General features: G+C 41.1%; 1 protein-coding gene across 4 annotated transcripts in view; it reads right to left on the bottom strand.

Moving 5' to 3' along the window:
• The window catches only part of STIM1 (stromal interaction molecule 1), a 601,163-nt gene that overhangs the window by 200,649 nt on the left and 382,544 nt on the right, over positions 1-17,970 (bottom strand). For all 4 annotated transcript variants that reach the window (XM_053708828.1, XM_053708825.1, XM_053708827.1 and 1 more), the window contains exon 8: positions 16,683-16,860. In XM_053708828.1, coding sequence (XP_053564803.1) covers positions 16,683-16,860 — 178 coding nt within the window. The remainder of the gene's footprint in view (positions 1-16,682; positions 16,861-17,970) is intronic.

Below are 17,970 nucleotides of genomic sequence, written 5' to 3'. Positions count from 1 at the left end.
TTAATATCAACGGAATGTAAGGGTTCAAACGGAACCCCCTGAAGAACTGAAAGAACTAAATTGAGACTCCAAGGAGGAGTCAAAGGTTTGTAAACAGGCTTGATTCTAACCAGAGCCTGAACAAAGGCTTGAACATCTGGCACAGCTGCCAGTTTTTTGTGAAGTAACACCGACAAGGCAGAAATCTGTCCCTTCAGGGAACTTGCCGATAATCCTTTTTCCAATCCTTCTTGAAGGAAGGATAGAATCCTAGGAATCTTAACCTTGTCCCAAGGGAATCCTTTAGATTCACACCAACAGATATATTTTTTCCAAATTTTGTGGTAAATCTTTCTAGTTACAGGCTTTCTGGCCTGAACAAGAGTATCGATAACAGAATCTGAGAAACCTCGCTTCGATAAAATCAAGCGTTCAATCTCCAAGCAGTCAGCTGGAGTGAAACCAGATTCGGATGTTCGAACGGACCCTGAACAAGAAGGTCTCGTCTCAAAGGTAGCTTCCAAGGTGGAGCCGATGACATATTCACCAGATCTGCATACCAAGTCCTGCGTGGCCACGCAGGAGCTATCAAGATCACCGACGCCCTCTCCTGATTGATCCTGGCTACCAGCCTGGGGATGAGAGGAAACGGCGGGAACACATAAGCTAGTTTGAAGGTCCAAGGTGCTACTAGTGCATCCACTAGAGCCGCCTTGGGATCCCTGGATCTGGACCCGTAGCAAGGAACTTTGAAGTTCTGACGAGAGGCCATCAGATCCATGTCTGGAATGCCCCATAGTTGAGTGACTTGGGCAAAGATTTCCGGATGGAGTTCCCACTCCCCCGGATGCAATGTCTGACGACTCAGAAAATCCGCTTCCCAATTTTCCACTCCCGGGATGTGGATAGCAGACAGGTGGCAGGAGTGAGACTCCGCCCATAGAATAATCTTGGTCACTTCTTCCATCGCTAGGGAACTCCTTGTTCCCCCCTGATGGTTGATGTACGCAACAGTCGTCATGTTGTCTGATTGAAACCGTATGAACTTGGTCCTCGCTAGCTGAGGCCAAGCCTTGAGAGCATTGAATATCGCTCTCAGTTCCAGAATATTTATCGGTAGAAGAGATTCTTCCCGAGACCAAAGACCCTGAGCTTTCAGGGATCCCCAGACCGCGCCCCAGCCCATCAGACTGGCGTCGGTCGTGACAATGACCCACTCTGGTCTGCGGAATGTCATCCCTCGTGACAGGTTGTCCAGGGACAGCCACCAACGGAGTGAGTCTCTGGTCCTCTGATTTACTTGTATCTTTGGAGACAAGTCTGTATAGTCCCCATTCCACTGACTGAGCATGCACAGTTGTAATGGTCTTAGATGAATGCGCGCAAAAGGAACTATGTCCATTGCCGCAACCATCAACCCGATCACTTCCATGCACTGAGCTACGGAAGGAAGAGGAACGGAATGAAGTATCCGACAAGAGTCCAGAAGTTTTGTTTTTCTGGCCTCTGTTAGAAAAATCCTCATTTCTGAGGAGTCTATAATTGTTCCCAAGAAGGGAACCCTTGTTGACGGGGATAGAGAACTCTTTTCCACGTTCACTTTCCAGCCGTGAGATCTGAGAAAGGCCAGGACGATGTCCGTGTGAGCCTTTGCTCGAGGGAGGGACGACGCTTGAATCAGAATGTCGTCCAGGTAAGGTACTACTGCAATGCCCCTTGGTCTTAGCACCGCTAGAAGGGACCCTAGTACCTTTGTGAAAATCCTTGGAGCAGTGGCTAATCCGAAAGGAAGCGCCACAAACTGGTAATGTTTGTCCAGGAATGCAAACCTTAGGAACCGATGATGTTCCTTGTGGATAGGAATATGTAGATACGCATCCTTTAAATCCACCGTGGTCATGAATTGACCTTCCTGGATGGAAGGAAGGATAGTTCGAATGGTTTCCATCTTGAACGATGGGACCTTGAGAAATTTGTTTAAGATCTTGAGATCTAAGATTGGTCTGAACGTTCCCTCTTTTTTGGGAACTATGAACAGATTGGAGTAGAACCCCATCCCTTGTTCTCTTAATGGAACAGGATGAATCACTCCCGTTTTTAACAGGTCTTCTACACAATGTAAGAACGCCTGTCTTTTTATGTGGTCTGAAGACAACTGAGACCTGTGGAACCTCCCCCTTGGGGGAAGTCCCTTGAATTCCAGAAGATAACCCTGGGAGACTATTTCTAGCGCCCAAGGATCCAGAACATCTCTTGCCCAAGCCTGAGCGAAGAGAGAGAGTCTGCCCCCTACCAGATCCGGTCCCGGATCGGGGGCCAATATTTCATGCTGTCTTGGTAGCAGTGGCAGGTTTCTTGGCCTGCTTTCCCTTGTTCCAGCCTTGCATTGGTCTCCAAGCTGGCTTGGCTTGAGAAGTATTACCCTCTTGCTTAGAGGACGTAGCACTTTGGGCTGGTCCGTTTTTACGAAAGGGACGAAAATTAGGTCTATTTTTTGCCTTGAAAGGCCGATCCTGAGGAAGGGCGTGGCCCTTACCCCCAGTGATATCAGAGATAATCTCTTTCAAGTCAGGGCCAAACAGCGTTTTCCCCTTGAAAGGAATGTTTAGTAGCTTGTTCTTGGAAGACGCATCAGCCGACCAAGATTTCAACCAAAGCGCTCTGCGCGCCACAATAGCAAACCCAGAATTCTTAGCCGCTAACCTAGCCAATTGCAAAGTGGCGTCTAGAGTGAAAGAATTAGCCAATTTGAGAGCATTGATTCTGTCCATAATCTCCTCATAAGGAGGAGAATCACTATCGAGCACCTTTATCAGTTCATCAAACCAGAAATATGCAGCTGTAGTGACAGGGACAATGCATGAAATGGGTTGTAGAAGGTAACCCTGCTGAACAAACATCTTTTTAAGCAAACCTTCTAATTTTTTATCCATAGGATCTTTGAAAGCACAACTATCCTCTATGGGTATAGTGGTGCGTTTGTTTAAAGTAGAAACCGCTCCCTCGACCTTGGGGACTGACTGCCATAAGTCCTTTCTGGGGTCGACCATAGGAAACAATTTTTTAAATATGGGGGGAGGGACGAAAGGAATACCGGGCCTTTCCCATTCTTTATTAACAATGTCCGCCACCCGCTTGGGTATAGGAAAAGCTTCTGGGAGCCCCGGCACCTCTAGGAACTTGTCCATTTTACATAGTTTCTCTGGGATGACCAACTTTTCACAATCATCCAGAGTGGATAATACCTCCTTAAGCAAAATGCGGAGATGTTCCAACTTAAATTTAAATGTAATCACATCAGATTCAGCCTGATGAGAAATGTTCCCTGAATCAGTAATTTCTCCCTCAGACAAAACCTCCCTGGCCCCCTCAGATTGGGTTAGGGGCCCTTCAGAGATATTAATATCAGCGTCGTCATGCTCTTCAGTAACTAAAACAGAGCAGCCACGCTTACGCTGACAAGGGTTCATTTTGGCTAAAATGTTTTTGACAGAATTATCCATTACAGCCGTTAATTGTTGCATAGTAAGGAGTATTGGCGCGCTAGATGTACTAGGGGCCTCCTGAGTGGGCAAGACTCGTGTAGACGAAGGAGGGAATGATGCAGTACCATGCTTACTCCCCTCACTTGAGGAATCATCTTGGGCATCATTGTCATTATCACATAAATCACATTTATTTAAATGAATAGGAATTCTGGCTTCCCCACATTCAGAACACAGTCTATCTGGTAGTTCAGACATGTTAAACAGGCATAAACTTGATAAGAAAGTACAAAAAACGTTTTAAAATAAAACCGTTACTGTCACTTTAAATTTTAAACTGAACACACTTTATTACTGCAATTGCGAAAAAACATGAAGGAATTGTTCAAAATTCACCAAAATTTCACCACAGTGTCTTAAAGCCTTAAAAAATATTGCACACCAAATTTGGAAGCTTTAACCCTTAAAATAACGGAACCGGAGCCGTTTTAAGCTTTAACCCCTTTACAGTCCCTGGCATCTGCTTTGCTGAGACCCAACCAAACCCAAAGGGGAATACGATACCAAATGACGCCTTCAGAAAGTCTTTTCTAAGTATCAGAGCTCCTCTCACATGCGACTGCATGCCATGCCTCTCAAAAACAAGTGCGCCACACCGGCGCGAAAATGAGACTCTGCTTATGCTTTGGGAAAGCCCCTAAGAAATAAGGTGTCTAATACAGTGCCTGCCGATATTATTATATCAAAATACCCAGATAAAATGATTCCTCAAGGCTAAATATGTGTTAATAATGAATCGATTTAGCCCAGAAAAGTCTACAGTCTAAATAAGCCCTTGTGAAGCCCTTATTTACGATCGTAATAAACATGGCTTACCGGATCCCATAGGGAAAATGACAGCTTCCAGCATTACATCGTCTTGTTAGAATGTGTCATACCTCAAGCAGCAAGAGACTGCACACTGTTCCCCCAACTGAAGTTAATTGCTCTCAACAGTCCTGTGTGGAACAGCCATGGATTTTAGTTACGGTTGCTAAAATCATTTTCCTCATACAAACAGAAATCTTCATCTCTTTTCTGTTTCTGAGTAAATAGTACATACCAGCACTATTTCAAAATAACAAACTCTTGATTGAATAATAAAAAACTACAGTTAAACACTAAAAAACTCTAAGCCATCTCCGTGGAGATGTTGCCTGTACAACGGCAAAGAGAATGACTGGGGTAGGCGGAGCCTAGGAGGGATCATGTGACCAGCTTTGCTGGGCTCTTTGCCATTTCCTGTTGGGGAAGAGAATATCCCACAAGTAAGGATGACGCCGTGGACCGGACACACCTATGTTGGAGAAATGACATGCTGAAGGGGAGAGTGTGAATCAGTTCATGAACTGACAAATCTGACAAATTTGAATACATAAGCCAAAGAAAAACTCCATTCGCCAAGATAAACTGGGCTTGAAACTTTGGATTGTTTGTTGACTCCCTTAAATTCATTTTGCTGAGTAACTTTCATATCGGGGTTAAACATTGTTTCTTTATAACTAAAGAAAACTGGCCCCTGAAGCTGCTCACAGTTTTGAAAATTGAAGCAGGGAAAAGATAAAGAATTTAAAGCTCCTTAAGGATTGTATCTATAAATACGTAGCTACATGCTGCCTTGGTTAATGGAACTTTGATGAATCAAACTTAACGTTTTCATTGCTGGCACAATAAAGACGTGCTTGATCCCATAGTCTGTACTGCCTTTGTTTTCCATGATTGTAATGTTACGGCACCCCCAAGCATAAAAGGGTTAAACCGCCGTTTAGTAGATCTTCCCTTTCAGAGGCACAGGATACAGTAAATTTCCCCTTTCCCTCCCCCCAAGCATGAGTCAAAGCTCCATGGTGAGGGTCAAACAGATATCAGCCAGAGCTGTGGGTTTATTGTTCTTAAATACACATTTTTACACATTAGTACCACCCACAGGGTTTTGTAAAACAACCAATAAACACATACAATACTCTCAGACACAAAATCCTCCCCTCTGCCTGATGCAATTACCTTACACAATGGGTGATGCAATTACCTTACACAATGGGTGATGCAATTACCTTACACAATGGTTGATGCAGTTACCTTACACAATGGTTGATACAATTACCTTAAACCAGTTCCACAGAGATAATTGGGAAGTAATACAATTATCTCCAAGGACAGAGGCAAAACTCCATTGAACACATGGGAGCAAAAGACAATGATATACATAAAAATATATAACTGTGCAGCTATTGCATAAAACAGGTACATTCAGCATATTCCCAGATAGCCTAGATCTGAGCGCACATTATTACTGAATGGCGCTCAGGTCACACACATACAGTTCAATTGCCATAGAGCCAAAGTCTTTCGTTATACAAATGGGCTACATGGCATAGATATCTGGGGTATCACTGTTCAAATAGGGCAAGTACTGAATGACCCGGCTTTCGTGTCTTTGCAGGGGAAAAGTAAGCATTTCAACATGGGGCCATAGTCTAAAGGCAGCAGGCGGGCAACCAGGCTCCTCCAGTGCACAGTGGCGAGATTGGTCTCGTCACATGTAACATCAATGTTTTTCTATAAGATTAAGTGTCTGTTTCATAGGAGGAATGGGATTTTCAGAGCATAGAATTTAACATTTTTTTTTCTTAGGTACATGTTTCGACTAAATATACTTTTCTTGATCATATATAGAGATAAGGTGAACCTCTGTGGCTGCTTATAGTACAGTACTCATAATATATTGACAATTAATCACTAACTCAACCTAAGCTTAAATTTGTTTAAATTTAGCAACCTATAGAGGAAGAATACCAGTGTCAGGAGCACACATCAGTGGTTGCTTTAATTTAAAGAAAATGTATTTGACTATGTTTGAAAATGTCACTTGTTTTATATAAGCCAGGGTCAATATCTTAGAGGAATTCTTTTTAGCTAATTCTAGGTACTTATGGGGAAAAGTCTTCTTAAGTCCCTGGTTAAACCAAAAATATAAGGGTTATCTATAATAGTATTCTGGAAGCCAAGTTGAACTGTATTATTGTAGGAGTTATTGTGGATCTAATGAAACTAGGATGTCTCACTGAAGGACTCTAGATGATTAATTTTTTATCGAGACTAGCCCACTATTGATGATTATTCACAAATAGAAAGAACACATCAATAAATCTTTTTAGGCTATGTGCTTAAACGTTAAACTTATACAGGAATTTGGTTTTGCATAGTTTTTTCTGCTATCTTTAAAGGTGTGGTATTAAAGGGACATTAAACCTACATTTTTTCTTTCATGATTCAGATAGAGAATACCATTTTAAACAACTTTCTAATTTACTTCTATTATCTAATTTGCTTCATTCTCTTGATATTCTTTCCTGAAAAGAATATCTAGATAGGCTCAGTAGCTTCTGATTGGTGGCTGCACATAGATGCCTCATGTGATTGGCTCACCAATGTGCATTGCTATTTCTTTAACAAAGGATATCTAAAGATTGCAGCAAATTAAATAATAGAAGTAAATTGGAATGATGTTTAAAAATGTATTCTCTATCTGAATCATTAAAGAGAAAATTTGGGTTTAATGGCCCTTAAGGAGCTCTTGACATAATACATTACATAGGGCCTGATCTGTTAGTTTACATAGAAACACAGAGGTCAGACATAATATCGTACATAGCAGATTAGATCAAATAAAGCGTTGGTAGAGACCAATTTATTATAATCTTTTTTTTATTGAGAGCCTCTGCAGATGTTTAATCTTACCCAAAATAGTTGCCATATTCTGGTCTAAATTTAGCACGGTATCACGTACCTTCCCTTTTTTTTTTTTTTTCTCTTTCACATTATTAGTCATTTTCACACTAGTCACGGCACTTGGATTCTTTTTGCACTTCTATAGCATCTCATGTTTTCTTATGGACAAGTACATTACTTCCCCATCCTTCACTCCGAAGCATAATCCAGGCATGGCAACTAAACACAGGGACAGCAGAAATAAGAACCCCTCAGAGGCTCCTGCAGTAATACATGAGGTCAGTATTCCAACAAATAATCCAAGCTATTCGGACCCCTAAGGTTCACAAGCCTTAGTTTCTAGCATATTAGAAGCTATATCCCCTAAGTTTGATTGTTTAAAGAACGAAATCAAGCAGGATATTGTATCACTAACAGCAGAGGTAAGTCAGTTCTCCAGAAGGATACAGGAAGCAGAACAAAGAATATCAGACCTTGAAGATGTAACAAATTCCTATACTCCTAAGATTGAATGTAATCAGAATATGATACTCAAACTTCAGGCTAAGGTAGATGACCTGGAAAATAGGTCAAGAAGGAATAACCTAAGAATTATAGGCTACCCAGAATCTTCCCAGCAAGAAGATCTCATGAAATTTATGACACACACCCTCCCTCAAATGTTAAATATTCCTCCTCCTCATACATCTTTTCTCATAGAAAGAGTCCACAGAATGGGGAGATCCACAAATAATTTGGGAAATCCATCTAAACCTAGACCAATTATTGCAAAATTCCTGAATTATCAGGATAAAATGCTTTTTCTACAATATTATCGTAAAAATCAGCCCATTCTCTACAATGGTATTAAAATCTTACTATTCCAAGATTTCTCTATTGAGACCTCCTCTAAAAGAAAACAGAATTTATGCTTACCTGATAAATTATTTTCTCCAACGGTGTGTCCGGTCCACGGCGTCATCCATAACTTATGGGAATATTCTCCTCCCCAACAGGAAATGGCAAAGAGCACAGCAAAAGCTGTCCATATAGTCCCTCCCAGGCTCCGCCCCCCCAGTCATTCGACCGACGGACAGGAGAAAAAAAGGAGAAACTATAGGGTGCCGTGGTGACTGTAGTTAAAGAAAGAAATTTATCAAACCTGATTAAAAAACCAGGGCGGGCTGTGGACCGGACACACCGTTGGAGAAAGTAATTTATCAGGTAAGCATAAATTCTGTTTTCTCCAACATTGGTGTGTCCGGTCCACGGCGTCATCCATAACTTGTGGGAACCAATACCAAAGCTTTAGGACACGGATGAAGGGAGGGAGCCAATCAGGTTACCTAAACAGAAGGCACCACGGCTTGCAAAACCTTTCTCCCAAAAATAGCCCCCGAAGAAGCAAAAGTATCAAATTTGTAGAATTTGGCAAAAGTGTGCAGAGAAGACCAAGTCGCTGCCTTACATATCTGATCAACAGAAGCCTCGTTCTTGAAGGCCCATGAGGAAGCCACAGCCCTAGTAGAGTGAGCTGTGATTCGTTCAGGAGGCTGCCGTCCGGCAGTCTCGTAAGCCAATCGGATGATGCTTTTAAGCCAAAAGGAAAGAGAGGTAGCAGTAGCTTTTTGACCTCTCCTCTTGCCAGAATAAACGACAAACAGAGAAGACGTTTGTCTGAAATCCTTTGTTGCTTCTAAATAGAACTTTAAAGCACGGACTACATCTAAATTGTGTAACAAACGTTCCTTCCTTGAAACTGGATTCGGGCACAAAGAAGGCACAACTATTTCCTGGTTAATATTCTTGTTGGAAACAACTTTTGGACGGAAACCAGGTTTAGTACGTAAAACAACCTTATCTGAATGAAACACCAGATAGGGCGGATTACACTGCAGAGCAGATAATTCAGAAACTCTTCTTGCAGAAGAAATAGCAACCAAAAACAGAACTTTCCAAGATAACAACTTGATATCTATGGAGTGTAAGAGTTCAAACGGAACCCCTTGAAGAACTGAAAGAACTAAATTTAGACTCCAGGGAGGAGTCAAAGGTCTGTAAACAGGCTTGATCCTGACCAAAGCCTGAACAAAAGCTTGAACATCTGGCACAGCTGCCAGTCATTTGTATAACGAGACAGATAAAGCAGAAATCTGTCCTTTTAGAGAACTCGCTGATAATCCCTTATCCAAACCTTCTTGGAGAAAGGAAAGGATCCTAGGAATTTTAATCTTACTCCATGAGAATCCCTTGGATTCACACCAACAGATATATGTTTTCCATATTTTATGGTAAATCTTTCTAGTCACAGGTTTTCTGGCTTGTACCAGAGTATCTATCACAGAATCCGAAAACCCACGCTTAGATAGCATCAAACGTTCAATTTCCAAGCCGTCAGCTGGAGAGAAACTAGATTTGGATGTTCGAATGGACCTTGTACTAGAAGATCCTGTCTCAAAGGTAGCTTCCATGGTGGAGCCGATGACATATTCACCAGGTCTGCATACCAAGTCCTGCGTGGCCACGCAGGAGCTATCAAAATCACAGAGGCCTTCTCCTGTTTGATCCTGGCTACCAGCCTGTGAATGAGAGGGAACGGTGGAAACGCATAAGCTAGGTTGAAGGTCCAAGGCGCCACTAATGCATCCACTAGAGTCGCCTTGGGATGCCTGGATCTGGACCCGTAGCAAGGAACCTTGAAGTTCTGACGAGATGCCATCAGATCCATGTCTGGAATGCCCCATAATTGGGTCAATTGGGCAAATACCTCCGGGTGGAGTTCCCACTCCCCCGGATGGAAGGTCGGACGACTCAGATAATCCGCCTCCCAGTTTTCCACTCCTGGGATGTGGATCGCAGATAGGTGTCAGGAGTGATCCTCCGCCCATTTGATGATTTTGGTCACCTCTCTCATCGCCAGGGAACTCCTTGTTCCCCCCTGATGATTGATGTAAGCAACAGTCATGTTGTCTGATTGGAATCTTATGAATCTGGCCTTTGCTAGTTGAAGCCAGGCCCTGAGAGCATTGAATATCGCTCTCAGTTCCAGAATGTTTTATCGGGAGAAGAGACTCTTCCCTGGACCATAGACCCTGAGCTTTCAGGGAATCCCAGACCGCGCCCCAGCCTAATAGACTGGCGTCGGTCGTGACGATGACCCACTCTGGTCTGCGGAAGCTCATTCCCTGGGACAGGTGATCCTGGGACAGCCACCAATGGAGTGAATCTCTGGTCTTCTGATCTACTTGAATCACTGGAGATAAGTCTGTATAGTCCCCATTCCACTGTTTGAGCATGCACAGTTGTAATGATCTTAGATGAATTTGCGCAAAAGGAACTATGTCCATTGCTGCAACCATCAACCCTACTACTTCCATGCACTGAGCTATGGAAGGCCGTAGAACAGAGTGAAGAACTTGACAAGCGTTTAGAAGCTTTGACTTTCTGACATCTGTCAGGAAAATCTTCATTTCTAAAGAATCTAATATTGTCCCCAAGAAGGGAACTCTTGTTGACGGAGACAGGGAACTTTTTTTCTATGTTCACCTTCCACCCGTGAGATCTGAGAAAGGCCAGAACGATGTCTGTGTGAGCCTTTGCCTTTGAAAGAGACGACGCTTGTATTAGAATGTCGTCCAAGTAAGGTGCCACTGCAATGCCCCTTGGTCTTAGAACCGCTAGAAGGGACCCGAGTACCTTTGTGAAAATCCTTGGAGCAGTGGCTAACCCGAATGGGAGAGCTACAAACTGGTAATGTTTGTCCAGAAAGGCGAACCTTAGGAACTGATGATGATCTTTGTGGATAGGAATATGTAGATACGCATCCTTTAGATCCACGGTAGTCATAAATTGACCCTCCTGGATTGTAGGTAGAATCGTTCGAATAGTTTCCATTTTGAACGATGGCACTCTGAGAAATTTGTTTAGAATCTTTAAATCCAGAATTGGTCTGAAGGTTCCCTCTTCTTTGGGAACTACAAACAGATTTGAGTAAAACCCCAGTCCTTGTTCCACAGTTGGAACTGGGTGTATCACTCCCATTTTTAACAGGTCCTCTACACAATGTAAGAATGCCTGTCTCTTTATTTGGTTTGAAGATAAACGAGAGATGTGGAACCTTCCCCTTGGGGGTAGTTCCTTGAATTCTAGAAGATAACCCTGAGAGACTATTTCTAGTGCCCAGGGATCCTGAACATCTCTTGCACAGGCCAGAGCAAAGAGAGAGAGAGAGTCTGCCCCCCACTAGATCCGGTCCCGGATCGGGGGCTACCCCTTCATGCTGTCTTGGTAGCAGCAGCAGGTTTCTTGGCCTGTTCACCCTTGTTCCAGCCTTGCATCGGTTTCCAAGCTGGTTTGGTCTGGGAAGCATTACCCTCTTGTCTGCAGAGTTGGAGGCCGGTCCGTTCCTGAAATTGCGAAAGGAACGAAAATTGGACTTATTCTTAGCCTTGAAAGGCCTATCTTGTGGGAGGGCAGGGCCCTTACCCCCAGTGATATCTGAAATAATCTCCTTCAATTCTGGCCCAAAGAGGGTCTTACCTTTGAAAGTGATATTAAGCAATTTTGTCTTGGAAGATACATCCGCTGACCAAGATTTTAGCCAGAGCGCTCTGCGCGCCACAATTGCAAACCCTGAATTTTTCGCCGCTAATCTAGCTAACTGCAAAGCGGCATCTAAAATAAAGGAATTAGCTAACTTAAGTGCGTGAATTCTGTCCATAACCTCCTCATACGGAGTCTCTCTACTGAGCGACTTTTCTAGTTCTTCGAACCAGAACCACGCTGCTGTAGTGACAGGAATAATACACGAAATAGGTTGAAGGAGGTAACCTTGCTGTACAAAAATCTTTTTAAGCAAACCCTCCAATTTTTTATCCATAGGATCTTTGAAAGCACAATTGTCCTCAATAGGAATGGTCGTGCGTTTGGCTAGTGTAGAAACTGCCCCCTCGACCTTAGGGACTGTTTACCATAAGTCCTTTCTGGGGTCGACCATAGGAAATAATTTCTTAAATATAGGAGGAGGGACAAAAGGTATGCCAGGCTTCTCCCACTCCTTATTCACTATGTCCGCCACCCGCTTGGGTATTGGAAAAGCGTCGGGGTGCACCGGGACCTCTAGGAACTTGTCCATCTTGCACAATTTTTCTGGGATGACCAAGTTGTCACAATCATCCAGAGTAGATAGCACCTCCTTAAGCAGTGCGCGGAGATGCTCTAATTTAAATTTAAATGTCACAACATCAGGTTCTGCCTGCTGAGAAATTCTTCCTGAATCAGAAATTTCCCCATCTGACAAAACCTCCCTCATAGCCACTTCAGATTGGTGTGAGGGTATGACAGAGCAATTATCATCAGCACCCTCCTGCTCTACAGTGTTTAAAACAGAGCAATCGCGCTTTCTCTGAAATGCAGGCATTTTGGATAAAATATTTGCTATGGAGTTATCCATTACTGCTGTCAATTGTTGCATAGTAATAAGCATTGGCGCGCTAGAAGTACTAGGGGTCTCCTGCGTGGGCAAAACTAGTGTAGACACAGAAGGAGATGATGTAGAATTATGTCTACTCCCTTCATCTGATGAATCATCTTGGGCAACTTTACTATCTGTGGCAGTACTGTCCTTACTTTGTTTGGACGCTATGGCACAATTATCACACATATTTGAAGGGGGAGACACTTTGGCTTCCATACACACAGAACATAGTCTATCTGAAGGCACAAACCAAAATCTCAAATGACCAGTGGTACAAATTAAGTGTGCAAAGCTGGAGGAGCCACTGCTCAAAGACTCCTAAGTATCCAAATCAAAAAAAGTCCAGCAGCACCACAGTAGTTTATCTTTCAAGCTTTATTAGTACCTGGAGGTAAAAACATGACGTTTCGGGCTCAGTAGCCCTTAATCATATGACTCTCATGCTGTATACAACATCCTTAAATACCCCACACCACAGGTGTGTACAATCACATTCTAATCTTGTACCTGTTACAATTCTATACTACTATCGCCACCTAGTGGTGTAAATCAATTATTACATCAAATAAACTATATAAAAAAGTCTAACAGTATTACATATTCATATATCAACTGCATCTTACATTTCATAACAAAATTACAGAACAATGCGCAATTTAATATTTACAATTCACAAGAATGGATATGAGGGATAATTCTTCATCTTGGTCCTTTATATCTAGAAAGGAAAATATTGTAGAATCTGCAAAATCACAAAAAGACATTAAAATCAATTTCACGGTTCATTCCCTTTGGATACAGACAATCTAGCCTATAAATCCACATAGATTCTCTCTTTTTTAAGATCAGTTCTCTGTTCCCACCTCTCCGTGAAGGCACAGACATGTTAAACAGGCTTAAACTTGTTAATAAAGTACAAAAACCGTTTTAAAACAAAACCGTTACTGTCTCTTTAAATTTTAAACAGGGCACACTTTATTACTGAATATGTGAAAAACTATGAAGGAATTGTTAAATTTTAACCAAATTTTCACCACAGTGTCTTAAAGCATTCAAAGCATTGCACCCCAAATTTCAGGCTGTTAACCCTTAAAATGTGGAAACTGGAGCCTTTTACAGTTTTAACCCCCTTACAGTCCCAGCCCCAGCCTTTGCTGCGACTTCACCAAACCCAGGAGAGTATACGATACCAAATGAAGCCTTCTAGGAACCTTTTCAGCCACTTCTAGACCCACACACATGCAGCTGCATGTATTGCTCTCAAAAGTAACTGCGCAGTAATGGCGCGAAAATGAGGCTCTGCCTACTACAGAGAAGGCCCTTCCTGACTGAGAAGGTGTCTAAACCAGTGCCTGACGTAAAAAAACGTTCCCCAAAGTTATAAAGTGTGAATTTCAACATCAAACTGTATAAAATGCCTAAATAAAGCAATCGATCTAGCCCATAAAAGTGTCTACCAGTTTTATAGCCCATATTAAGCCCTTTATTCTTTTTGAGACTAAGAAAATGGCTTACCGATCCCCATGAGGGGAAAAATGACAGCCTTCCAGCATTACACAGTCTTGTTAGAAATATGGCTAGTCATACCTTAAGCAAAAAAGTCTGCCAACTGCTCCCCCCAACTGAAGTTATCTCATCTCAACAGTCCTGTGTGGGAACAGCAATCGATTTTAGTTACTGCTGCTAAAATCATACTCCTCTCACAAACAGAACTCTTCATCTTTTTCTGTTTCAGAGCAAATAGTACATACCAGCACTATTTTAAAATAACAAACTCTTGATAGTAGAATAAAAACTACAACTAAACACCACATACTCTTCACCATCTCCGTGGAGATGCTACTTGTTCAGAGCGGCAAAGAGAATGACTGGGGGGGCAGAGCCTGGGAGGGACTATATGGACAGCTTTTGCTGTGCTCTTTGCCATTTCCTGTTGGGGAGGAGAATATTCCCACAAGTTATGGATGACGCCGTGGACCGGACACACCAATGTTGGAGAAAGGAACTCTCCCCAATCTGTGGCAAAATGTTGAAAGCAGGGTGGCAGGCTACGGTCATCTACCCAACTAGGCTTAAAGTGACACTTGATGGTCAAATTTATTTTTTTGATTCGGCAGCTGAGGCAGAGAAAAAGCTAGCTGAATATGGGACCTAATAAGTTTCAACTTAGGGATTACCTAGATTGTATTCTTAAACACAAACATAATGTTACTCTCAGTTAGAGATATAAGGAATGGATCCCCGGGGTCGACGTCTCCCCCCTTTTCTTCTAAAAAAAAAAAAATTTCCCCTCCTTTTTTTTTTCTTTTCTTCTTCTCTTTAAATAAAAATAGATGAATAAAGAAGTTAAAATCTGAACTGACCATTTACACTTAATTGAAGGCAGGAGAGTAGCCAGCACCTCTGAAAAAGCAGCTTTGATTAGATTTTTCACACTGGGTGATATAACAGTAGCCTTCTCCTGTAATGAACAGACAGAAGGAGCAATAACACCCATAAAAGCAGCATTATGTTGGGCTGAATACATTAATATTTTTAAACATGAGTCACAAACACAAAGAAATGGTAACATACACCCCGCCTAAAGAATTAAAAAAACAAAAAAACAACTTATAGCAGAACTGCAAAACTAATCAGGAGACATATAAACTTCACATTCAAAGTCTGTCCCAGGGCCATATATACATACATATATATATACATATATATATATATATATATATATATATATATATATATATATATATATATATATATATATATATACACACATATACACACACACACAAAATGAATGCCCAAAATAAGGCTATAGTGTTTAAATTCAAAAAATATATATAACTTACCAATAGACACTCATCCACCAGCAAACAACCAGTAGACATCCAAAACAGTACTGAAACATATTAGCAGAGGTTATGGAAAGGGGAATATTGTAGATCCATATGAGGAGGCAAAAGACAAGTCCATGCGACCAATTATGGAGAATCAGTGACAGATTTTCCATGAGGTGAAAAAGGAGCCACAAACCATACACCATATACGACCCTCTGACAAGCACTGTACTCTGAGAGGAAACTGGGGTCTTAATATAGACTGAGAACCTCTCTCATTCAAGAATCAAATACATACCTTTATTCTTTGACCACCCCCAGCAGAGGTAAAGTAAAGACTGAGGTATATCTGAGATGGGAGGGGTTTTATAGAGCTCTTTGTGGTTTGTGAATCTTTGCCTAGTCCTAGCGGTAAGGAAGAGTAATTGCCAGGAGTATTGGATTGTAGACTCTCACTACCTGTATGAAGGAAACAACCACTATACCGAACTCAATGCAGCAACGACTTGTCTTATTGCATGAAACACAGCATCGGCGGTTAGTCTGTGTTCTTTAATAATCCTACAAAATTCCTTAAGCTTGTTTTTCTACAAGCACATCACAAACCGAAGCTAATGAATCAAGTCTTGTTGAATCAAAAACACATTCTCATAAATATCCAGAAGGATCTATAGTCACTTCAATGCAACCTTATTTATAAAGTATACAAAAAAAGAGAGTCATTTAGATTGAACCAGCAAGAAATGCTACTTTTATCAGCTAAAGTAAGGGAATAATTAGGATGTGGTATAAAACCATTTAAAAGCATTTTGAGAGGACATGCTACATTCCTGTGTGCTTATGTACAATAATATGTGTGTGCTCTCTCAAGTTAATCTTAAAAAGTCCATGGAAGACTCATAAGGTTTCTGGGACAAAGTCCTTTGAAAATGCAAATGTTGACGTTCTTGACTTCAACTTTTAAAAGTATATTTTTATATATATTTTAAACCAGATGAAACCACTGGAGTCAGTGGCTAGCACCATGTAATGAGTCTAAAAGGTTTATGCACATTATCACACTGGTCATTATAGTGGGAATCATTACATTACTTTGTTTTTATTTGTGACTAAGAAAGGACAAAGAAAACAAACCGGGATTAAGCAGAACTCGCTCACCTGATCCAGCTCTTGCTCTGCATACTTCTGACGACTTAGCTCGTTCTCTGTGCCCTCTCTCAGCTCACGCAGTCTCTGTGCCTCCTGCTTTGCCAGGCTGATCTCGTTCTGCAACTTCTTTTCCAGATGCACTTTTTCCACCTCTACTGTACGATGTTCCTCTTGGGCCTTCTGTAGTCTGAGGGTACACAACCACCACAAACGGATACATAATGTTAAGGCGCCAAAAGAGAATACTACACTAGCTTCCAATCAAATCTTACAGATACAAATATCAAAGGGTGGGTGTGTCACTAAATAGGCTAAAAGGTAAATACACAAATATATACACTAAAGTATAAATACATAAATGTATAGTATTTATTAAATCAATTAACTAAAAACGAAGAAGGTAGTGAATATATATTTTTTTAAATTAAAATATATTTATCCTGTGTTAAATTCAAGTGTGATGGTGTCCCAGCTATTCTATATAAATTCAACAGATATATTTCAGTAACGTGTATAACAAGTGCTCGTGTAGTCGTGACCTAAAAAAAAATATATCAGCATAGTGCGATATTGTAAATATCCACAACTAGACGAGCACTTGTTATACACGTAAGTATATCTGTTGGATTTATTTAGAATAGTAATTGGGACACCATCACACTGGAATATATTTTTAATTGTTTTACTAAATATTATATATTTATTTACTTATACTTTAGTGTATATATTTAAGTAACTATACTTTAGCAGGCATTTACTGGTGTACCCCCCCCCCCCCCTTTGACACACAACAATCACAGTATTGGGGAACTAACACAGCAAACGACTGTGCATATAATTAGCATAATCCTTTGTATATTTAACCAACAAATACACACGTAATAAACAATTTAAAAATCAGAAAAATTTAAACCTAATAAGACCGTTCTCGTGGGTAAGAAGTTTAAATAGTGAGTAAACATATCATAAATATTAAGTTCCTAAAGAGAACATCCAAGTTAAAATCAAGTAAAATACATAGTTTATGTTGCTGGATAACAAAATGACATGTAACCATCACGCACATATGAAGGATTACAAGTGAAATACTCAGAAGTACGGACCCTGAAATTTCTTTAAAGAATAATAATACAAATAATTTAAAAAAATAAGTGATTATCAGGGCATCAATGAAGTATGGGAGGCTGTAGAAAGAGGAGTCATATTCTTCATCTCGGCAACATACTACAAAAAGCTGGAAAACATAAATTATGCTTATCTGATCATTTCATTTCCATTGTTACGAGGAGAGTCCTCG

This window comes from Bombina bombina, chromosome 3 (assembly GCF_027579735.1).
Source record: "Bombina bombina isolate aBomBom1 chromosome 3, aBomBom1.pri, whole genome shotgun sequence".
Classification (NCBI taxonomy): Eukaryota; Metazoa; Chordata; class Amphibia; order Anura; family Bombinatoridae; genus Bombina; species Bombina bombina.
Note: the sequence above shows the minus strand (reverse complement) of the source record. Positions and strands in the feature narration are given on the sequence as shown.